Raw genomic sequence first — 25,539 nt, forward strand, 5'->3', positions numbered from 1 at the left:
AATGAAAGCTTCACACAACAGCAAGAGTTTTATTTACTGCTTTATTGCCAGTAAACAGTGGCTAGCCAAAGAAGATGCTGACTCCAGACAATTCTTCCTTATCCAGTATATTCTTTCTGTCCTCTGGGGCCACTCTCTCTGTGACCAGAATGGTCCAGCACAAGTGCCTTCCCATTCATCTGTTACAGTATTAGATGCCCCACTCAGCCCTTTTATTGTTGCTGTTCAGTCGCGAAAACGAGTCTGACTCTTTTGAGACCCCATGGACTGCAGCACGCCAGGCCTCCCTGTCCATCACCATCTCCTGGAGTTTGCTCAGACTCATGTCCATTGAGTCGGTGATGCTATCTAACCACCTCATCCTCTGCTGCCCCCTTCTCCTGTGCCTTCAGTCTTTCCCTGCATCACGGTCTTTTCTAAAGAGTCAGCTCTTCGCATCAGGTGGTCCTCTCAATATTCTATCAAACCAAAACGGAATCATTTTTTCTTCATTTCTGTCTTATTCTTTCTCTAAACTTGCTAATAATGAGACCGAGTTGCCTTTTCTCAGTCCTTAACTTACCAGCCATTTCTTTCTAGATCCTCACGCCCCAACTTTTAAAAATGTTGTCCTCTCTAGGTTCTGTCCTCCACATTTTTTGTTTTCTTTATATATATATTCTCTTGAGCTCACTACTTTGATGGTTAGATAGTACTCCAAATGCTGATGGCTCCCAAATTTTTATGTTGTTTTCTTTTTTAAATTGGAGCATAGTTGCTTTACCCTGCTATGTCAGTTTCTGCTGTACAGCAAAGTGAATCAGCCATATGTTTATATAAATCCCTTCTTTTTTGTGGTTTCCTTCTCATTTAGGTCACCACAGAGCACTGAGTACAGTGTTATACAGTAGCTTCTCATTAGTTATCTATTTCATACATAGTGGTGTATATATGTCAATTTCCCAATTCATCCCTTTCTATCCCCCGCCACCACTATTTCCTTCTTGGTATCCATGTTTGTTCTCTATATTCTGTTTAACGAACAAAAAAACCCTGAAATTCCCTACTCCCCACCGAGACCTCAAACTCAACACGTCCAAACCTGATCCCTGACTTCCACTTCTGCCCACACTGCTGCTCCTTTACTACACTCCTCATTTCAGTTATACAGCAACGTCCAACCCTTCACCTAAGCTAGAGTCCTGAATTTTCTTGACTCTTCCTTCACTTCTTCCTTCATCCTGTACTTTCAATGGGTTATCATGGACTTTATATTCTATTGCTAATATTTCTAACAGTCATTCCTACTCTCTTCCAGCTGCTCTCAGGCTCTCCATGCTTACAAAAACTTTGGCAATAAGCTCTCTACTGCTCTCGTTTCTCTTTACCAAGCCTACATATTCACTGTTGCCCCTAAGTTATCTTACGTTATCCACCTTGCTAAACATTTTTGATGGCTACACACTGCTTACAGGTTAAGAGCCAAAGGCCCCAGCATGGCTCTCCACACTGACCACTAACCACCCTTCCACCTCCAACCCTTAGTTCTATTTCCAACTATAGCATATGCTTCAGCCACTGGCTTCTTTGCTGGACTCAGAATATGACACTTGCTGCGATGTTCCCCTACCTCTGCTTTCATGGTTACCTTTGACTAGAATACCCTTTATCCACCATGACCCTCTCTTAGTGAACGCCTGCTCATTTCTCACCACCGAGTCAAAGACCGTCTCCTTTGTAGATAATGCCACCCTTCCTTATGTTACCCCTATAATTGCCTGAAGAGCCCTCCTTTTGTGAACTTCTCACAGCAGTTTATAGCTAGACTGTGAGTTTTCTGAATATCAAGTAAACTTAACATTAATATTACTAAAGCCTACCACACCTTAGGAATATGGCAAGCAATCATTCAAAAACAACTAATGACTGAATGAACATTTTATGGCTCCGGTTATTGACGTAGTACAGCCTGCCTTGTTCACTACTGTACCTCGACAACCTAACAGAGGAGACCCATTTGTTGAAGGACGGAACAAAACTTCCTAATTCTCTCTCCATCAGGTGACAAAATTTCTCATCTCTCCCTCTTGTCTGCTTTAATAATTAAAAAAAAATTTAAAAAGAATTTCTTCCATCCTATTCACTTTGACACCAAGTTTTAAAGTTTACACACAATAGTTTCCCAGTATAAAACTGTGGGATTTCCTTTGGAAGACAAAATACAACACTCACTAGTAACCAAATTGAATTCTTTCAGCAGCAGAGTTCATTCAGAAAAGTAATTCTGCAGAAAGGAGGAAAAAAAAAAAAGAGTGCTATCATGGCTACATGGTTTAAGTACTCTACAACCAATCAGAATGCCATGCGCCTAACTTCTAGTAAAAACTGTTCAATGGGAGACCCCGGTTCGATTCCTGGGTTGGGAAGATCTGATAGAGAAGGGATAGGCTATCTACTCCAGCATTCTTGGGATTCCCTTGTAGCTCAGCGGGTAAAGAATCTGCCTGCAATGTGGGGAGACCTGGGTTGGGAAGACCCCTGGAGAAGGGAAAGGCTACCCACTCAAGTATTCTGGCTGGAGAATTCCATATACTGTATAGTCTATGGGGATGCAAAAGAGTCGGACAAGACTGAGCGACTTGCACTTTCACCATTCACAACGGGTGAGAATGACGTGTAGGACATTAAAATCTCTAACCTGGGAACACAGTAAAGACAACATCATTGCCTTTTTATCTCACCACTGTATCCTCTACCACACAGCACGGCTTAGAACACAGTAGTCCCTCAGACTTCTGCTGAATGAGTAAATAACCTGATAAATTTATCTAAATGCAGATGGTTCTTTAAGGTTTCTTCTGGAGAAAAACTAAACTGCACATGAACTGCTGCTGCTGCTGCTAAGTCACTTCAGTCATGTCCGACTCTGTGCGACCCCATAGACGGCAGCCCACCAGGTTCCCCCATCCCTGGGATTCTCCAGGCAAGAACACTGGAGTGGGTTGCCATTTCCTTCTCCAGTGCGTGAAAAGCGATTCGTCGCTCACTCGTGTCCGACCCTCAGCGACCCCATGGACTGCAGCCTACCAGGCTCCTCCGTCCATGGGATTTTCCCAGGCAAGAGTACTGGAGTGGGGTGCCACTGGAAAAATAAAAAGATAAAGAGCCTTGGTACAACTGTCAAGAAGATATTACTTAGACTTCAGATGAAATAAATTTCACTAATAATTTAATAAGTGAGACAGCTTTTGGAACTAAAGATTTAAGAGTCACATCCTTAGATTTGTTTTTGGCCCATATATGCTATAAAAGCCTAAAGGCCATTTATTTCCCAGATGCTCAGATAGCATATGGGCAAAGGGCACAATTGGGTTTGTGTGTGTGTATATATTTTCTAATGAAATGGTATAGTTTTCTATTAGATTTAAGGTGTAATAAGTCAAGTTAGTCTTCTAAAATACAAGTTAACCTGCTTATCTTAAAGCTTTACATTTCCTTTGTGCTAATTAAATTTCTGGAAATTGTTTCACCAAAGTCTCTTATGCCTATTTTTGATCTTTATCTGCTATTTCTACAATTACTGTTCAGAGCTGACTCCTTTATGGTACTGCATCAAGTGACTTCTCTGGGGACCACAGGGTTAGAATTAGTTTAGTAGAACTGGGACCAAAAACCAGTAGTCTTAACTCGTTTCTCAGAGCCTTTTCTACAAAATAATGGTGCCTCTCTTTAAATTCTAATCCATATGATTACTTCACTAAAAAAATGGAGACACAAAAGGCCTAACTCAAGCTATGAGATACGGGGCACAGGTTAAGTGAAACCAGAGATGGTTGAAACCTGCCAAAAGCCTTGCCAGGAAGAATTATATAGAGGCAGGAACTTTGCTTTGGTAAGGAATCACTCAGAATACATGCAGGCTAGCCATAACATAGTAGTTTCCCACCAAAGCAGTCCTAACTCAAGCATAATGAATTATGTAGTATAATACACGGGTTACTAGACTTGGGAGTCAGAAGGCCTGGATATATGTTCCAACTCTGCATAACTCTAAGAACATGATAAATTTCTGAGCCTCTTTATTTGTAGAACAGATACTACACTATTTAAAGCTCAGGGTTGATGGAAGAAATAAAATGGAATTTCTTTATCCCTTTTTAAGATGCGTATTTCTTCAGCAAGGACCATTTGTAAAGTACTAGTTATACACATGGAGAAGGAAATGGCAACCCACTCCAGTGTTCTTGCCTGGAGAGAACCAGGGACGGGGGAGCCTGGTGGGCTGCCGTCTATGGGGTCACACAGAGTCGGACACGACTGAAGTGACTTAGCAGCAGCAGCAGCAGTTATACACAGATGATAAGAAAAGATCTCTGCTCCTCAAGAAGCTTAAAGTAAGTATAATGTATATAAGCTGTAACTATAAAATATATAAGTTTACTATAAAATCCTTGAATAAGAAGAATTTTAGTTTTCAAAATAACTAATCATTAAATACATTTACGACTGAATATGCTCTCACTCTAAATTCGAGACATATAACCTAGAATAGTAATAGTAATAATAATTTCATACATGCCAACACTTTTGTAATTTTTTGGTGAATATAAGACTTCCAGCTTTCCATCTTTAAATTGCAGAAATAGAAAGGGGTTGTAAAATGATCTCGTATAGGATCTCTCCCAAATAAAATGATCATTTAGCCTCGGCGTGAACATTCTGAATGACAAAAAATTCACTTAAAATACCTTTCTATTACAGACAGTCCATCTCAGGTGGGACCAACTCTTCCTTGTCACTTGGTCTTAGACCTATCTTGTAAAGTTGAACGTCTTACCTACAATCTTTACAAGGATGTGTGAACTTCCTGCAAGAGCATGCAAATGTCCTATGTATGTACACTGCTCTGGGAAAGGGTCCACAGCTTTCTTTCATCAGGTGCTCATTGTAGTTTATGATGACTTCCAAAAAGGTTAAGAACTACTGCTCTAAAAATGTCACATAGAAGAAGTCCACATGAGACTCCTTGAGATATCTGGGTACCATGCATGCTAAGAGTATGCCCTTCTTTAGGAGAAATACCACTAATGTTTCAAACTGTTTGCCCTCCAATTTGTCAGTCTCATGAGATGTGACACGGAGAACTATATACAAAACTTGAGATGTGGTCTGAACCTGTATAAGACAGTAAGATCAGGGACTCCCTAGAGTTGAGTATCATATTTTCACATAACATATATGACATTCTGCCTCATAATGATTGAGTCTAGTCTTTTAAAAACCTAAATGCAGGGTTTTATGTTTAAATAGCACATGTGAAAGCTTCTGTTTAAACTGCAAAGTGCTATTATCAATCTGATGTTATAAAATCTGTTTTGACATCATTGTTCCAATCTGCTAAGATTATTCCGAATTATGACTTGAATACCAAAGGTGTCTCAGCTTGGTATCATTTTTCAAACTTAATAGGTAACTTTTCTAAGCCTTTATTCAAATGGATTAAAATGTCAAACCTAGAAAGTAAACTGAGAGCTCTTCAACCTGTCAACACAAACTTCCCTCCAGGGTGCCATGATCAGTTAATCAACAAACCTTCTTCAGCTGTAACTATTTAATTAGTGATAAACAGCTTTTCTTTTTAAATCTAATTTATGTACAGCATCCCCAGTCCTACTTAGGAAATGTTCTGCTAATTTACATAGTTTCTCCAACATTACTTACGAAGCGCTATGTGTGTTGCATCCTCTAAAGGGTAACCCCGTTTTGCAGAGTTGATGACACAGAATCCAACAGAAGACATGGACTGCTCTCTGCAATCAAACAGAAAACAGAAAAATTATACCACAAACCTTCAGAATAACCTAATAGAAAATGCAGCTTTATTTCTCCTTCCCTGTCCCTTCAACAAATCTGCCACAGTTAACCCAACTGCACTATGTAATAATTATATTAATATATAACTTAACCGCACCATTTGGAGGAAATACATTCTGAGTAAAATGGGAACAGGTTAAGTTCTCAAGTCGCCGGGATCCATCCCTTTTACTCTGTCAAGTCTGAGAAGATGATGCATTCTACTTTCAGGGTTCTCCTAAATTGTCTAGATTCCTCAAAATTTGATTTTCAAAGCTAGGTTTCCTTTTAAAACGGGGCCTTTAACAATATATGGCATGCTATGTCTAGGAATTGAGTTAGCCGTACTTGGCCAGCTGGAGTACGTTTCTGTAGCAGCTGTACAAGGAACTCTCAGCGGCGGTGCGATAGCGGCTCTTGTATTTAGGTCCCACCGTATGAATGATGAACCGGGCAGCTAGATTAAATCCTTTGGTCAATTTTGCTTCACCAGTCCGGCAACCTGGCAATAATGGAGAATATGTAAGTCATGGAGTTAGGAAAAACAACAAACCAACAGAACAATGCAGAAACAGAGAAAGTATTAAGAACTTTGAGAAATTTCAGATAAAATATGGACTGAACACAAACATTTGTCTCTAATCACCAAATGACAGTAAAGCAAAATAGGTGTAAAAACGGAGACAAAGAGGGTAGAAGAGAACATGAAGCAGAAAAAAACACCATCAAAATTTTGGAAGGAATAAAGTCAGTGGATTATAAGCAACTGATTAAGCAAACCAGAGAAACTAACTGCTTACAGAAATGGGATGACCAGTATGAAGCAAACTGGTGTGCTCTGCAAGGCAGTGCTGGAGAGAAGACAGGCTGGTCTGAATCAAATCCTGAATCTACCATGTTCCTGCTATGATACTGTGGACAAAGGTTTGGCCTCCAATTTCCTATATAAGAGAGATACTAGTAGTACTTACTTCACAGGATTAAATGAGTTATTAATATATGCGAAGTAAATTCAGAAATTAGCTATTAATATTATTGTTGTTGTTATTACTGAAGAACACTAAAACGGCTCAGAAATTGGAGGTCCTAAAAACTTCTAAAGACTATAAGGTGAAGCGGGACTAAAAAGAGTCTGAATTAAAAGTCTGTATAAAAACATTTAATCTATAACAACCTCTCCCCCAGCCAGCACAGCGAGGTGATGATTTCTTTACCACCACAGCAACAAGAAGGTTTATTCTCAGGAAATACTGAACTAGAGAGTTTCTGGACTCTAGAACCCCAGGCACAGCTGAAAAGATGGGATTTCATTAAAGTGTTATACTCAAGAGTAATAGCTCCAGATCTCTGCTCCTAACTGGCTTCTAACACAGACATTCATGCTTATGCCCCTGGAAGATTCTCTTTCAGGAAACTCAGACGCTCAAACCAAAGGGCCTACAGATTCTGATAAATTAGGGATGGTTTCTCAATGAAACAACAGGGTTCCTGCTCATCATCTGCTTCAAGATCCACCGAACAATGAATGACCCCCTGCCTGTGCACACAAAGCTTCCTAGTGGCTTCTCAATTCTTCCCTGCTGAGTAAGCTGACACTTGAGGGTCACCAGAAGCGAGGAACTGTTTCTGTTGTTGTTCAGTTATTAAGCTGTGTCCAGTTCTTCATGACCCCATGGACTGCAGCAAGCCAGGCTCCTCTGTCTTCCACTATCTCCTGGAGTTTGCTCAAACCTATGTCCATTGCATTGATGTTGCTATCTAACTATCTCACCCTCTGCTGTCCCCTTCTCCTTTTGCCTTCAACTTTCCCAGCATCAGGGTCTTTCCCAATTAGTTGGCTCTGTGCAGCAGGTGGCCAAAGTATTGGAGTTTCAACTTCCAATGAATATTCAGGACTGATTTCCTTTAGGATGGACTGGTCTGATCTTCCTGCAGTCCAAGGGACTCTCAAGAGTCTTCCAGCACCACAATTCAAAAGCATCAATTCTTTGGTGCTCAGCCTTCTTTAGGGTCCAACTCTACACCTGTACAATGCTACTGGAAAAACCACAGCTCTGAATTTACTGATCTTTGTCGGCAAAGGGATGTCTCTGCTTTTTAACACACTGACCAGGTCTGCATAGCTTTCTTTCCAAAGAGCAAATGTCTTTTAATTTTATGGCTGCAGTCATCGTCCACAGAGATTTTGGAGCCCAAGAAAATAAAATCTGTCATTGTTCCACTTTTCCTCTTCTATTTGCCATGAAGTGACGGAAGCAGACGCCATGATCTTAGTTTTTTTAATGCTGAGATTCAAGACAGCTTTTTCACTCTCCTCTTTCACCCTCATCAAGAGGTTCTTTAGTTTCTCTTCCCTTTCTGTCATTAGAATACCATGTGACTATCTGAGGTTGTTGATATTTCTCCCAGAAATCTTGATTCCAGCTTGTGATTCATCCAGCCTGGTATTTCGCATGACATACTAGGTCTCTCGAAAATGGAGCAGGGAAAAGGCAGAGGACAAATGCTAAAAAGAATAGGCAGTGTTGGGACTTCCTTGGTGGTCCAGTAGTTAAGAATCTGCTTTTCAATGCAGGGGACGGTGATTTGATCCATGGTCAGGGAACTAAGATCCCATATGCCACGGAGCAACTATGTCCACATGCCACAACTACAGAGCCCGCGTGCCACAACGAGAAGCCCTTGCACACAACCAGAGAGAGCCCATGCACTGTGACCAATACGCGGCGCAGCCAAGAGAAAGAAAAAAGACAATACTGGGAAGGAAACTTTAAAAATGAGCAAAAAAACCTCCCAACACCGTAATTACTGCTCTCGGAGAGAGAAAGAAAACATAGTACATCTGAAACAAAAGCAGAAGGTTATATCCAAAAAAAGAAATATTCAGAGAACAGGAAAAGGCACTTATCTAATTGTTACAGCTAAGTGAAAAATATGACAGCAGGCATAAAAAGTTCAATAGACAAGTTAAATCTATAGTTGAGGAAATCTACTAGAAAATAAACACATGGAAGACAAGAGGTAACAGATATAAAACTTGGAGGATGAAACAGGAGGTACAGATTCAATCAGGTTTCTTCAAAGACAGAACAGAGAATACAGAGGGAAGGAAATTATTAAACAAATAAAACAAGAATTTTGCATAATGGAAAGATGTAAGTTTCTAGACTCAAAGAGCATATGGAATAACCAAACTGGACCACACCACATCACTTAAATTACAATAAAAGAACATCAGAAATAAAGATGAGATCATAAAAGTTCCCAGAAAAGAAACCAGTAACACACAAAGAATCTGGAATAACAACATCACATTTTTCAAGAGCAATAATGAAAACAGAGAACAATGGAGCAATGCCTTCAAAAGTTTGGAAAATGATTTCTAACCTAGAATTTTATTTCCACCCAAACTACCAATTAAGTTTGAAGGCAGAAGTAAGATCTCAATAGTTTTTCCCCCTTTCACCTTCCTCACAAATCTTATGGTGGGTTTACTCACAAAAATGAAGGACTACATCAGAGAAAGTCAAGTGATGCTACTGGTTTTATTATTACAGCTTTGTAGCATAGTTTGAAATCAGGAAGTCTGTTGCCTCAACTTTTGCTCTTCTTTCTTAAGATTTCTTTGGCTATTTGGAGTCATTTGTAGTCCCGTAAGATTTCAGAATTATTTTATCTATTTCTGTGAAAAAAACCAAGGGAGTTTGGATAGGGATTGTACTGAACCTACAGATGGCTTTGAGTGGATATTAACAATATTACAGTAACATTTTTACTTCTTTTGGATTTGGATGCCTTTTGTTTCATTTTCTTGTCTAACTGTTCTGGCTATGTTGAGGTATGTTTCCTCTACATCAAATATTTTGAGAATTTTTATCATGAAAGAGGTGCTGAATTTTGCCAAATGCTTTTTCTTCATCTGTTGAAAAGATGAAACAATTAAACTGCTGCTGTGTTTGGTTTTCTACTATCTTGTTGAGAGTTTTTATATCTATACTTATCAGGGATACAGGCCTGTATTTTTCTTTACTTGTAGTTTCTTGTCTGGCTTTGTTTTCGGGCCTTGTAAAACAAGTTTGGAAGTATGCACTCCTCAACTTTTTGACCGAGTTTGAAAATAATTTAAATTAATTCTTCTCTATATGTATATATATGCTATAATTCACCAGGGAAGCCACCAGGTCATGGGTAATCTTTATTGGGAGGTTTTGATTGCTGATTTAAACTCCGTACTCTTTTCATCCATTCAGATTTTCTATTGCATCATTGTTTAGTCTTGGTAGATTGCATGTTCACAAGGAAGTTGTTTTTTCTAGGCTATCCAGTATGTTGACAAATAACTGTTAATAATAGTCTCATAATCCTTTGTCTTTCTACAGTGTTAGCTGTAATATCTCCACTTGCATTTAGAATTTTGTTTGAGTCCTTTTCCCCTCTTTAGCTAGTCTGGATAAACATTTCTCCTTTTTTAAATTTTTTTAGTTTTAAATCAACTCTTTATTGTTTTTTTCAACTGTTTATTTTCTACTTCTGCTTTAATATTTATTTCCTTCCCCCTTTGGTAATTATAGGTTTAGACTGATCTTTCTTTTTTTCTAATTCCTTGAGGCTTAAAATTAGGCTGTTTGAGATTGTTCTCTTCTCTTCAGTTCAGCTCAGTCACTCAGTCGTGTCTGAATCTTTGCGACCCCATGAACTGCAGCACACCAGGCCTCCCTGTCCACTGCCAACTGCCGGAGTTTACCCAAACTCATGTCTGTTGAGTCGGTGATGCCATCCAACCATCTCATCCTCTGTCGTCCCCTTCTCCTCCTGCCCTCAATCTTTCCCAGCATCAGGGTCTTTTCCAATGAGTCAGCTCGTTGCATCAGGTGGCCAAAGTTTTGGAGTTTCAGCTTCAACATCAGTCCTTCCAACGAACACCCAGGACTGATCTCCTTTATGACGGACTGGTTGGATCTCTTTGCACTCCAAAGGACTGAATTTGACAATAAGGAGTTCATGATCTGAGCCACAGTCAGCTCCTGGTCTTGTTTTTGCTGACTGTATAGAGCTCCTCCATCTTCAGCTGCAAAGAATATGATTTTGGTGTTGATCATTTGGTGATGTCCATGTGTAGAGTCTTGTGTTGTTGGAAGAGGGTGTTTGCTATGACCAGTGCAGTCTCTTGGCAAAACTCTATTAGCCTTTGCCCTGCTTCATTCTATATTCCAAGGCCAAATTTGCCTGTTGACTTCCTACTTTTGCATTCCAGTCCCCTGTAATGAAAAGGACATCTTTTTGGGGTGTTAGTTCTAAAAGGTCTTGTAGGTCTTCATAGAACCATTCAGCTTCTTCTCTTCTCTTAATGTAGCCATTTATAGCTATAAATTTCTCTTATAATTGGGTTTAAAAATTTTTTTTAACATCCCATAAGTTTGGCATGTTTTATTTTCTCAAGCTAGCTTTCTGATTTTCCTTTTGATCCAATGGTTTTTCAGAAATATGGTGCTTATTTTCCACATACCTGGGATTTTTTTTCATTTTCCTTTTGTTATTTATTGATTTTGAGTTTCACACCATTGTGGTCAGGAAAGATCTTTGCATGATTTCAGCCTTCTTAACTTTGGCAAGATTTGCTTTGTGGCCCAATATGATCGACCTAAGAGAACGCCCATGTATGCTTGAGAAGAAGGTGTACTCTGGTATTTTCTGTACACGTCTGTTAAGTTCACTTGGACCATAGTGTTACTCAGGCCTGCTGTCTCCTTACTAGTTTTCTGTCTGGATGATCTATCCAGTGTTAAAAGTAGGGTACTGATGTCCTCAATTATTACTGTATTGCTGTCTTATTTCTCCATTCAGTTCTATTAACATTTCTCTTCGATACATAGGTGCTTCAATGCTGGGTGCATACATATTTACAACTGTTATATCCTCTTGATGAGTTGATCCCTTTACCACCATATAGTGACCCCTGTCTCTTCTGACCAACTCTGACAGAAAGTCTATTTTATCCAATATAAGTATAGCCACTCCTACTCTCTCTTGGTTTCCATTTGCATGGATTATCTATTTTTAGTCTCTTCACTTTCAGCCTGTATATGTCATTAAAGCTAAAGTAAATCTCTTGTAAAGAGCATATTGTCAGAATTTTTTTTTTTTAATCCTTCAGCTACTCTGTCTTTTAGTTGGAGAATTTAGTCCTTCTGCATTTAAAATAATTAATAGGTAGTTATTGTCATTTTGTTAACTGTTTCATGGTTTTTTCAGTCCTTTATCCTTTAGTCTTCTCTTACTATAGCGTTTTTTTAACTAGCATGCTTTGATTTTGTTCTCTTTATCTTTTGTGTTTCTATCATTACCTTTTGTGTATCTATCATAGGTTTTTTCTTTGTAGTTATCATGAGGATTACATCAAACATCTTATAGATTTAACTGTCTATTTTAAGCTGATAACAAACCTTCCCTTGTGATGTTATAAAATGATGCATCTGGTACTGTTAGTGTTTCCCGTAGAAATGATACATTATCACCTCTGAGTCTCATAAGTTAAAATCCCAGGGAATGTCTATTCATTTATTTATTAGCTACTGAAAGGATGCCTTTACTGTTCTCGGTATTGGAACACAGAGGACAGTAAGACATGCAGCTCCTGTCCTCATGGAGTTCAAAGTTTAATGGGGACATAATCATTACATAAACAATTTGTAGAATTATAATTAAGAGCTCCAAGGGAAGTACTGCAGGCTGGAAGCATATACCATGGGTAGAATGATCAATTCTGAAGTAAAAGAAAATAGTGCTTTGAGGAAGAGATGTAAGCAAAGACTTAAGAATAAGAGTTAAGAATTAAGAGAGAACAATAATACATGCAAAATTGAAAAGGAGCTGGATGACAAGGCAACAGGAGATCAGTTTAGTTCAAGCACACTGAGGAAGGTAAAATGGGATCTGGAAGTGAGTGAGTGAGATCTTGCAAGCCCCTGGAGACCAGTACAAGCAGGATTTTAAGTGTAATGAGAGACCACTAAATGGTTTGAAGCAGGGGAGCAATAAGAAGGGATTTACAATTTAAAAAGAAAATACTTCCTGTATATGGAAAACAGATTTAAGAAAAGAATGGATGTAGGGAGACCAGTTGGGAGGAAGGCAATGACTATAATCCAGACGGGTACGATGGCAGTACAGGCTAGGATGAAGGCAGTGATAACACAGAGATTTGAGATTGACTTAGGGCTTAATGACAGACGTGTGGGGAAAAAGAAAGAGCAAAGTGTTAACCCTAAAGATTTTTGCATGAAAAATGCAGTGGTTGATGATAGTGCCATTTTACTGAGATAGCAAATTCTCACCTAAGAAAAGCTGTTAGATTGAGCTTTCCCATTCTGAACTTGGGGAATTAACGTTTTAAACTTACTGCAATACTTTTATATTCATCCCTGTCAATTTTTCCATTTTTGGGCTCATACTTCCAGTCAGTTCAGATATTTAAGAATCTTTAGTCTATAACCTAACGTCTCTCCTCTGTTACTCCTCTCACCATTTTTATCATCTATAGATTTGGTTAAGTCATACTTTGTAATCAATTACTAAGTTGTTATTAAAAATGTTAAAAAGAGGACAAACTTAAGCATTCAGCCCTTCAGTGCATCACTGATAATCCTTCTCCAGGTTGGCACTGATTCATTAAGCAATACAACTGAGAACTGTAGCTAGCACTACATATAATTCTGAACACTTAGGATGTGCCCAGCACTTAATATCCATTACATAATTTATTCTTCACAATAATAATTTTTTCCATTTTCAAATATTCACTGAGCTCTCCTTATGTGTCAGGAACTGAGGTAGAGGTTATTATCAGGGACTACTATCATCATCCCCCTTTTAGAGATAAGGAAACTGAGGCTCAGAGGCAAAGTAACTGCTCTTAAGTCACATAGTTAGTCAAGGACAGAGTTATAATATGAACTCCAGTTTGAAGACTCTCCAAAGATATGCTGCTAAAAATTGAGTTTTTACTCCTAGAGGAGAACGTAGGCAAAACACTCTCTGACATAAATCACAGCAGGATCCTCCAAGACCCACCTCCCAGAATATTGGAAATAAAAGCAAAAAATAAACAAATGGGACGTAATTAAAATCAAAAGCTTCTGCATAACAAAGGAAACTATAAGCAAGGTGAAAAGACAGCCTTCAGAATGGGAGAAAATAATAGCAAATGAAGCAACTGATAAAGGATTAATCTCCAAAATATACAAGCAGCTCCTGCAGCTCAATTCCAGAAAAATAAACGACCCAATCAAAAAATGGGCCAAAGAACTAAACAGACATTTCTCCAAAGAAGACATGAAGATGGCTAACAAACACATGAAAAAATGCTCAACATCCCTCATAATCAGAGAGATGCAAATCAAAACCACAATGAGATACCATTTCACACCAGTCAGAATGGCTGCTATCCAAAAGTCTACATGCAATAAATGCTGGAGAGGGTGTGGAGAGAAGGGAACCCTCTTACACTGTTGGTGGGAATGCAAACTAGTATAGCCACTATGGAGAACAGTGTGGAGATTCCTCAAAAAACTAGAAATAGAACTGCCATATGATTCAGCAATCGCACTCCTGGGCATACACACCAAGGAAACCAGAATTGAAAGAGACACATGTACTCCAATGTTCATTGCAGCACTGTTTATAATAGCCAGGACATGGAAGCAACCTAGATGTCCATCTGCAGACGAATGGATAAGAAAGCTTTGGTACAAATACACAATGGAGTATTATTCAGCTATTAAAAAGAATATATTTGAATCAGTTCTAATGAGGTGGATGAAACTGGAGCCTATTATACAGAGTGAAGTAAGCCAGAAAGAAAAACACCAATACAGTATACTAACACTTATATATGGAATTTAGAAAGATGCAAATGATAACCCTGTATACGAGACAGCAAAAGAGACACAGATGTATAGAACAGTCTTTGGGACTCTGTGGGAGAGGGCGAGGGTGGGATGATTTGGGAGAATGGCATTGAAACATGTATATTGTCATATGTGAAACGAATCACCAGTTCAGGGTTGATGCATGTTACAGGATGCTCGGGGCTGGTGTGTGGGGATGACCCAGAGGGAGGATAAAGGGAGGAGGGAGGTGGGAGGGGGGTTCAGGAGGGGGAACTCATGTACACCCGAGGCGGATTCATGTCAATGTATGGCAAAACCAACCAATATAATATTGTAAAATAATTAGCCTCCAATAAAAAATAAATAAATTTAAAAAACTGAGTTTTTATTTTGTAAATTTCATTATTTTATTTTTTTAAAAGTTGTAAGTCCAGATTTAAGGTGTAAGTGAGAATACACACATACATACACACACAGAGAGGCCATCAGGAATTTTTCCAGACCAGTTTCTGTTACTCTTTACAAAGAACTTCTCAGTTTTATCCCTAATATGTTTTGTAAATTCTACATGTTTTTTGGCATCATGCTTTTAGTTAAATCGAGGGCTTTTCCCCCACTTCTCCCCTCACAAAGTTTAGTTTCTTGATCAGATAATCCAACTCTTCTCTCTCTATCCCTTCTTTCATGGTCAACATTATAAATATTCCTGTTCAAATTCTAATATCTTTATTAGGTTAGAAACCAATAGTCAGTGTTAAATGGCAGTGGTCTAAGAAATGAAGACTTTTATATAGAAGGGATTTGTTGTTTACATTTTAAGAAAAATTGCTTTATTTCATAAATATTTTTTTATAAAATGGGATGACTAAATTTCACAATATTCTCTTTGCACTCAAATAACAATAACAAAAAGCTGCCAGGTTGGCAAATTAAGAAAATAAATGCAAATAAATTAAACAAACTTCCTCCTGTTTCCAATTCCAAAGAAATATTCCCAGAAGAATAACATTCTGGTTAAAACAAACAAACAAAAACAGCAAGTACAGAATTAACCCAGAATGTATTTGCTCTTAAAATGCACTTTGGTTTTTAGCCAGTAATTCAATTTCATTGCAGAAGTGCAACACTCTTATATCCAGGAGTTATATAAAAATTTCTCTATCAATATCAAAACTCAATAAAAAAGCTTTAGTTTAGACAAAGCATAGTTGTTTTATAAGGCTTATCAGTGCAAGACAACATACAGCCAAAAAAATGTAACCAAAGATCTAACCAGCTATGACAACTGTCATTTTAAAATTCAGGACGTGACACGACAGAGTTTTACTGAGTAAAAGCCTCAGCATTCAGTTTCTAACACATTGTGGGTTTATCAGAGGCTATAATTTAACAACAACAAAAGAGCTACATCTACTTAGAATGAAAACTATGCTTCTTCAAACATCAAAATATATGCTTCCTAAGCACTAACAGACCTAAGAAAGTTCACTTACCTCTAAGTTTCTGAAGATCCTCCTTCAAATCAGGCCCTGCAAGCATGAAGATACTTTCTGACACAGGATTCTTATCCGTAAGACTTTCATTGCTGGTATTCACAATAGCTGTACAGTTCAGTAATGCCACATCTCCTTTCCTGAGGAAACAAGAGCAAGTGTAGGGAAGAACGTTAGTTTCTGATTCTTTCAAAACATTTTGTCTTCACTGCCTTCACAACATTGGTTTCACCAGTTCACAAACTTAAGCAATAGTAAAAAGTTATTCCTAATTCAGAAAGGCTAATAAGGCATCTCAGATAGATCCTGAATGAAAAGTGCTACAACTGTGAAACCCATAAAACTATCATATCATTCCTTAGCTTCTTCCATATGCCTGTTACATTGTAACAGAAGTCTTACAGAGCTGAAAGTAGGTAGTTTTTAAAGAGTTTAAACATAGCAACGTTATTCATAATAGCCAAAAAGGCGAAACAACCCAAGTGTCCATCAACTAATGAACTGATAAACTAAATGTGGTATACCCGAGCAATGGAATATTATTTGGCCATAAAAAGGAAAAGTTACTGATTCATATTACAACATAGATGAATCTTAAGAACATTATGCTATATCACAATTGATTCCATTTATATTAAATGTCCAGAATAGGCAAATCTAGAGATAAAAAGGTAGATTAGTGGTTGACTGGAGCAGAGAGTTGGGGGTGAGTACATTTATTTACTAGCTCACAAAATTGAGCAATAGTAAAAAAGTTGTTCCTGACTCAGAAAGGCTAATATACCATATCAGTTCTTGAATACAAGTGCTAAAACCTTGAAACTCACAAACCATTATGCCATTCTTTTGCTTCTTTCTTAAGAGATGTATATAAGACAGGGAGTGACAGCTAAAGGGTACAGGACTTTGGGTTGATGAAAACTGTCCAATGGTGATGGTTGTACAACTTTGTGAATTACTGAAAACCACTGACTTGTACAATCTAAATTAGTGAATTGTATAATATATGAATCGGGGCTTCCCAGCTGGCTCGGTGGGTAAAGAATGTACCTGCAATGCAGGAGATGCAGGAGATGTGAGTTCGATCCCTGGGTTGGGAAGATCCCCTGGGGGAGGGCATGGCAACCCACTCCAGTATTCTTGCCTGGAAAATCCCATCAACAGAAGAGCCTGGTGGACTATAGTCCATAGGATTGCAAAGAGTCGGACACGACTGAAGTGACTGAGCATGCATGCATGATATATGAATTCCATCTCAATGAAGCTTTTTTAAAAAACAGTTTTTTATAAACAGAAGTGTACTACTACTACCAATACATGCAACAATATAGCTCAATTCCCAAATAATTATTCTGAATGAAAGAGGCCAGACTAAAAAAAGCACGTGATTCCATTTCTAGAAAATTCAAACTAATCTATAGTGACACAAAGATGAATGGTTGCTTGGGGATGTAGAAGCAGGGAGGAGCAGGAGAAAGGGATTACCAAGAGATACACAAAAAACTTTTGGGAGTGATAAATATATTCACTATCTTGATTCTGATGACCAGTTCACAGGTGTGTATGCATGTCAAAACTGTACACTTTAAGTGAAGTTTACTGTATATCACTTATGTCTCTATAAAGCTGTAAATGTACATGAAAAGTAATATTTCAATAATGAGAGGTTTTACAAAAGGAGTTTAGAAAAATTATGAAAAAAAGAATTTAGAAGAAATTATGAGAGTATTATATCACAATATGATTTAAACAAGGAATTACCAAAGAACCACTTTTCCATTGATATCCTTATTATAGAGAAAAGGTGATCTAATAGTCTCTTCCTGGTATGTTTCAGCTGCAATCTCAGAAGCGTCTAATTGATCTTCACAAGAGTTGCCCCAACTTGGCAGTGTATCCACATCCACAAACTGGGAAGGTGCACCCAAGGGATCCATGGAATGGAAACTTGAGCTTGTCTTTTCCCAAATTTCTCAGCAATTCAATATTCACTGGAGACTTCAGCTTAAGAGAAAAGAAAGAATCATTTTAATAGAGAAGCATAAATACTACTTTACTTCTATTAGAGCAAAAAACAAAACTCTACTGTGAAATGCTCCAATAGGATATTGTGTGATTATAGTCACTTATATAGTCCAATAAAAGATCAAATTTTCAACAATGAATTACTATGGCTTTTTTAAAAACAGAAAGAAAGAGAGATTATTTAAACATAAATTATTTTCAAAGAATTAGTCATTTAAATAATCACACGGCCCACCAGTTCTACTTTCCAGAAACACAGGACTATTCACTCTAAGTGTCTGTTACTGGTAGGGTGAGGGGAGTGTTAGATGTTGCAAGAGATACAAAGACAAATAATATGTACAACTTAAAGAGTTCAGTCTAAGGAGGAGAGTGAGAAGCAGGGAGGTTACCGCAATCAGGGAGTAAGAGGTAACAAAGGTCTGAACTAAGTAGAGAAGGAGGGGGAGAGGAAAGCATAGATTTGTGAGGCAACATACGAAGGAGGCCTTTTAACAGGATCTGATGATTTAGAGAAGATAGGGTATAAGACATGATGTGGTAGGAGGTTGGCTGTACAGAAATGGAGAAATTAAAAAAGAAGAGTGACGGGAAGACACGCAGCGTCAAGTACCACAGAGAGCACATGGGAAATTCAACATGAGAAAAGGATACTTCATTTGCCAATAAGTCAAACAGCTTTTTCAGTAAAATGGTAGATTCACTCATTCAATAAAACTCTGGAAGAATCTGTTAGGTGTCAAGCATTGTTTAAGTCACTGGGGACACACCGGTGAATAAGATAGAGCAGTCCCTGCTAAGCAGTCCCTTACAGAGCTGATGCTTCCTTGAAAGGACATGAAAAACAAGCAGGCAAGCAGGTATCTAACAGAATGGCTGGAGGCAATAAGTATGAGGAAAAGGTGGTATTTGAGCAGAGGGCTAAATAAAGTGAGAGAGCAAGCCACGTAAAGCTCTAGGTGGGTGTGCCAGACCAAGGCAATAGCAAGTACAAAGACCAAAAGGGCAGGAGGAAAGGTACTCTGTTCCAGGAAGAGTGTGGAGGCTGGTCTGGTTAGAGTAGAATGAGCTAGATAATGAGTAGCAGGTGATGAACTTGGTGAGCAAGGGAATGTCAGATGAATCAGTCTGTAAGTCATGATAAGAGGTTTAGATCTTAACACAAGTAAGGGGAAGCTATTAGAAGATCCCTATAAAGGTAATGACTTAATATAAATAACATTTGAAAAGATTACTCGAGCTACAGTGAAACGGAGTGGGGGCAAGAGTAAATGCAGCGACCGGGAGAAAACAAGTGGAGTAATCCAGGTGAGATGGTGACGAAGGTGGTGAGGATAGGTTAGAACTGGATGAATTTTGAAGACAGGGTCAACAAGACCTTCCAGATGCACCTGAGGGGTGAGGGAAAGAACACAGATTACTCTTCGATATCCTGCTTGAGCAGTCAAATAGATGGTAATGCTATTCACAGAGAAAGGGAAGACTGGAGTAGGTTGCAGGTGGAGTAATAATCAAGGTCTTTGTTCCCTTACGTTTCTGCATGTGTTAGGTTTGAAATGCCCATTATATGCTCATGTATTTGTATCAGACATGCAATTGGTTACCTGAGGCTAGAGCTCAAAGAAGAAATCAGGTTAAATTTGTAAAATGGGAGGTCTCAGCATATAGGTGCTACTTAAACCTATGGGAACAGGGCAAGACCACAGAGACAGAGAATGCAAATAAAAAAAGATCCTAGGACTCAGGCCTAAGGCAAAATTTGAAGGTTGGAAAAGAAGAAAAGTGAAAAAAAAAGAGAGAGAGATAGAAAAGGACTGATAAGAATGGAAGGAAAATCTGGAAAAGTGTGGTAACATAGAAGCTAAGTGAAGAAAACTTTAGATGGAATGCTCAAGAAGGATCATCCAGAGTTAAATGCTACTGAAAGATGGAGGAATAGGACTAGAAATTAGTGCATATGGTAAGTGAAAGATTGCTGGTAACATTGTACATACAGGAGAGCAGACAGATTAATAGGGAATGACAGCTGGTGTGTGAACTTCCTGAGAAGTTTTTCTGTATGATCCTAATGTTTGTTAAGAGTCAGGGAAAACAAGCATGCCCTTCTATACCTAATTTCTTGGTGTTTCTTGCTGAGAGACATGGGATACTAATTGGAATGAACTACAGATCTGGTACAATATTCTAATTCCTGCACCAACACTGTGTGGGAGGAAATGTGCTCATTTATATAACAATCTCAGAAAGGTCTTGTGGATTATGAAAGGAGTGAAAGTGTCTGTCGCTCAGCTGTGTGCGACTCTTTGCAACCCCATGGACTGTAGCCTGCCATAGGGTTCTCTGTCCATGGGGACTCTCCAGGCAAGAATACTGGAGTGGGTAGCCACTCCCTTCTCTAGTACATCTTCCTGATTCAGGGGCTGACCCCAGGTCTCCCGCATTGCAGGCAGATTCTTTACCATCTGATCAGAAGATTATTCTCATTTGTTATTAAATACTGCTTTGATGTTATTTTGAAATAAACAAATTCTATCTATAAGTTGATGTTCTGTCCTGTCCAATCAGCCTTTGAAACTAGAATGTGTGTTTGTATGTGTGTGTTCAGTCATGTCCAACTCTTTGCAGCCCCATGGACGGTAGCCTGCCAGGCTCCTCTGTACATGGCATTTTCCAGGAAGGAATACTGGGTAGGTTGCCACTGCCTACTCCAGAGGAAACTAGAGGCAACCACAAGTCCTGTTGATCTGTTCACAAGTATCAGCCTGGAACTGGACAACTGAATAGAGGAAAGGTGGAGGCTACATTCACCGTCTATGGCTGAACTGCCTTGAGTTCAATGCAAAGACACTCTGTAGAAATTCACACTTTCCAAAAATTATCCAGATTTTTGGTGACTGACTCATGCTGAAACTTAGCCAAACTATTAAAAAATCCATTAAAAATTTACTTTCATTTTGCAAACTTGCATGTCAAATTACAGGACAAAACCACTTACTTTAAAATAACTTTTTTCTCCAATTCTAAGTAATACTCACTTGAAAAATACCAAAAAGGGGAGAAAAAACTTTCAAAACCTCATGTAGTTCCTTTTTCTATGATAGGTATATACAATATAGTTTTGAATCCAGTTTATTTAGTATTTTAAGGTAAAAATTTCCACATGAAATTGCACTTTGAGGTAGAAGTAGGTTGGTAAAAGCTTGGGCTCTGGGCTTCCCTAGTGGCTCAGATGGTAAAGAATCTGCCTGCAATGCGGGAGACCTGGGTTTGATCCCTGGCTGGGAAAAACAAGACCAGGAGCTGACTGTGGGTCAGATCATGAACTCCTTATTGCCAAATTCAGACTTAAATTGAAGGAAGTAGGGAAAACCACTAGACCATTCAGATATGACCTCAATCAAATCCCTTATGATCATACAATGGAAGTAAGAAATAGATTTAAGGGACTAGATCTGATAGATAGAGTGCCTGATGAACTCTGGACGGAGGTTCATGACATTGTACAGGAGACAGGGACCAAGACCATCCCCATGGAAAAGAAATGCAAAAAAGCGAAAGAGCTGTCTGAGGAGGCCTTACAAATAGCTGTGAAAATAAGAGAAGCGAAAAGCAAAGGAGAAAAGGAAAGATATAAGCGTCTGAATGCAGAGTTCCAAAGAATAGCAAGGAAAGATAAGAAAGACTTCCTCAGTGATCAATGCAAAGAAATAGAGGAAAACAACAGAATAGGAAAAACAAGAGATCTTTTCAAGAAAATTAGAGATTCCAAGGGAACATTTCATGCAAAGATGGGCTCAATAAAGGACAGAAATGGTATGTACCTAACAGAAGCAGAAGATATTAAGAAGAGGAGGCAAGAATACACAGAAGAACTGTACAAAAAAGATCTTCACGATAACGTGATCACTGACCTAGAGCCAGACATCTTGCAATGTGAAGTCAAGTGGGCCTTAGAAAGCATCACTACAAACAAAGCTAGTGGAGGTGATGGAATTCCAGCTGAGCTATTTCAAATCTTGAAAGATGATGCTGTGAAAGTGCTGCACTCAACATGCCAGCAAATTTGGAAAACTCAGCAGTGGCCACAGGACTGGAAAAGGTCAGTCTTCATTCCAATCCCAAAGAAAGGCAATGCCAAAGAATGCTCAAACTACCGCACAATTGCACTCATCTCACACGCTAGTCAAGTCATGCTCAAAATTCTCCAAGCCAGGCTTCAGCAATATGTGAACCATGAACTCCCAGATGTTCAAGCAGGTTTTAGAAAAGGCAGAGGCACCAGAGATCAAATTGCCAACATCCGCTGGATCATGGAGAAAGCAAGAGATTCCAGAAAACCATCTATTTCTGCTTCATTGACTATGCCAAAGCCTTTGACTGTGTGGATCACAATAAACTGTGGAACATTCTGAAAGAGATGGGAATACCAGACCACCTGACCTGTCTCTTGAGAAACCTGTATGCAGGTCAGGAAGCAACAGTCAGAACTGGACATGGAACAACAGACTGGTTCCAAATAGGAAAAGGAGTACCTCAAGGCTGTATATTGTCACCCTGCTTATTTAACTTATATGCAGAGTACATCATGAGGAACGCTGGGCTGGAAGAAGCACAAGCTGGAATCAAGATTGCCGGGAGAAATATCAATAACCTCAGATATGCAGATGACACCACCCTTATGGCAGAAAGTGAAGAGGAACTCAAAAGACTCTTGATGAAAGTGAGAGGAGATTGAAAAGGTTGGCTTGAAGCTCAACATTCAGAAAACAAAGATCATGGCATCTGGTCCCATCACTTCATGGGAAATAGATGGGGAAACAGTGGAAACAGTGTCAGACTTTATTTTTTTGGGCTCCAAAATCACTGTGGATGCTGACTGCAGCCATGAAATTAAAAGACGCTTGCTCCTTGGAAGGAAAGTTATGACCAACCTTGATAGTATATTGAAAAGCAGAGACATTACTTTGCCAACCAAGGTCCGTCTAGTCAAGGCTATGGTTTTTCCCGTGGTCATGTATAGATGTGAGAGTTGGACTGTGAAGAAAGCTGATCGCGGAAGAATTGATGCTTTTGAACTGTGGTGTTGGAGAAGACTCTTGAGAGTCCCTTGTACTGCAAGGAGATCCAACCAGTCCATTCTAAAGGAGATCAATCCTGGGTGTTCATTGGAAGGACTGATGCTAAAGCTGAAACTGCAATACTTTGGCCACCTCATGCGACGAGTTGACCCACTGGAAAAGACTCTGATGCTAGGAAAGGTTGGGGGTGGGAGGAGAAGGGGACGACCGAGAATGAGATGGCTGGATGGCATCACTGACTCTGTGGACATGAGTTTGAGTGAACTCTGGGAGTTGGTGATGGACAGGGAGGCCTGGCGTGCTGTGATTCATGGGGTCGCGGAGAGTCGGACACGACTGAGCGACTGAACTGAACTGAACTGGGAAGATCCCTTGGAGAAGGGAATGGCTACCCACTCCAGTATTCTTGTCTAGAGAATTTCATGGAAAGATGAGCCTGGTGGGCTACAGTCCACAGGGTCAAAAAGAGTTGGACATGACTGACTAACACTTCTGTTATCAGAAGGCCTGAGTTTGTGTCTAAGACATACCACCTAATAATTACATTATCCTTGACTCTGAACCAGTTTTCTTATTTCTAAAAGAGTCAGAATGACAGTTCTTTTTGAGGATTAAATGATTATAATCTGTAAAATTGCACAGCAGACCACTTGGCACAAAGCAAGGCACAATAAACGCTACATGTTATAACCTTCTCAGTCAATATGAAAATCACCTGCACCATTGTTGAGATACAGATGTTGTCACATGTGGCAAAGACCAAGACGCTGTCAAAGATTCCCTAATGAGCACCAGATAAACCAGACACCAACTCTGAATTAAGATACACTCACATTTGTCTGCCCTTGTGATGATTTGTTAATCCCTAAAACACCTAGATCAACCCAACATCTGTTTTCTCTGATTCTGCTCCTGTGCCACTCAGTTCAGTTCAGTCGCTCAGTCATGTCCGACTCTCTCCGACCCCATGAATCACAGCACGCCAGGCCTCCCTGTCCATCACCACTGTGCCACTAAGGAAAGAAAAATCAGAAATTATTCTCTCTGCTGTCAAAACAAATGCATGTTTTCTTGTGTCAGCTGGGCCCTCCATCAACACTGAGAGAAAATTGTTTGAGTCATTCTTGGATGACTGTGCTACTCCACACAGCATCCATGGTAGACAGCCTTCAAGATGTCTTTCAATGATACCTGCTTTCTGATATGAATGCCCCTGTGTAGACCTCTTCCTTATGAATAAGGCTGGCCAATGTACCCAACTGGATATTGCAAAAACGACAGTGTGTGACTTTCAAGGATGGATCATAAAAGATATTACGGCTTCCGCCATGCTCATCTGGACTGCTTGTTCTGGGGAAGTGAGCTCTCGTGATGTGGGGACACACTCATGCAGCTCATGGAGAAACTGAGTTCCTGCCAACAACCACCATCAACTGCCAGACATAAGAATGAATCACCTTGCATCCTCCAGCCCCAGCTGACATCTTGACCAAACCTCATGAGAAACCCTGAGCCAGAGCCACATGACTAAGCAACTTTTGAATTCTTGACCCATAAAAACTGTGAGGTAATAAATGCTTATTTGCCTATTATGTCCCAGGTATTCATACATTCAAGCACTGTTAAGTGCTGAGTCTCTAGTGGAAAAGACAGTCTCACAAAAATCGCACAAACTTACAATCATAGCAATAAATTCATATTGCTACAACAAAGAAGGGGAGGCTCTTTAGGCTGAAGAAGCAGAAGATGTCTCTTCCAGAAAGTGAGAGTTGAGACCAAAAGTAGCAGAAGAGTTTTAGAGACAGCAGAAAGAGGACATCTGGGAGCCTTAAGGTACCAAAAAGCCTAAGACACTATATAAACAAAAGAAGGCCACTATGGAAGGTATGGTGAGCCATGAGGTATGAGATCTGTTAGAAATATGCTTTCAAATCTTTGCAATAATCCCACAAAGTAGGTATTAGAACTCTTATTTTACAATGAGGGCCTCAAGAACCAGAGATTCAATTACCAGCTCAAGGTAACAGAACTAGCAAGTAGTACCTTGAGATCCAGATCGAAGACCAGCTGACAATAAAGCCCATGACATTTCCATTACATCATTGCCTCCCTTCCTTTCCTGATGCTCTGAGAAAAGAGAATTCATTGTTCAAATTACCTTCTCTACTAATCAAATGTCTCTATCTCCATTCACTCTTTTCAACTTGCAAGGGATTTACAGTG

At 39.2% G+C, this 25,539-nt stretch overlaps 1 protein-coding gene across 5 annotated transcripts in view; it reads right to left on the reverse strand.

Moving 5' to 3' along the window:
* GDAP2 (ganglioside induced differentiation associated protein 2) overlaps window positions 1-25,539 on the reverse strand; it is a 169,924-nt gene that overhangs the window by 140,345 nt on the left and 4,040 nt on the right. For all 5 annotated transcript variants that reach the window (XR_008682857.2, XM_055403676.2, XM_055403678.2 and 2 more), the window contains exons 2-5: window positions 17,975-18,217; window positions 16,214-16,353; window positions 6,181-6,334; window positions 5,701-5,789 (exon numbers count right to left, since the gene is read on the reverse strand). Coding sequence is in view for 4 of the 5 variants with exons in the window: in XM_055403676.2 (XP_055259651.2) it covers window positions 5,701-5,789; window positions 6,181-6,334; window positions 16,214-16,353; window positions 17,975-18,150 (559 nt within the window). In the remaining variant the exon portion in view is untranslated. The remainder of the gene's footprint in view (window positions 1-5,700; window positions 5,790-6,180; window positions 6,335-16,213; window positions 16,354-17,974; window positions 18,218-25,539) is intronic.

Source organism: Moschus berezovskii, chromosome 4 (assembly GCF_049115385.1).
Source record: "Moschus berezovskii isolate FMDL1 chromosome 4, NW_MosBer_1.0, whole genome shotgun sequence".
NCBI lineage: Eukaryota > Metazoa > Chordata > Mammalia > Artiodactyla > Moschidae > Moschus > Moschus berezovskii.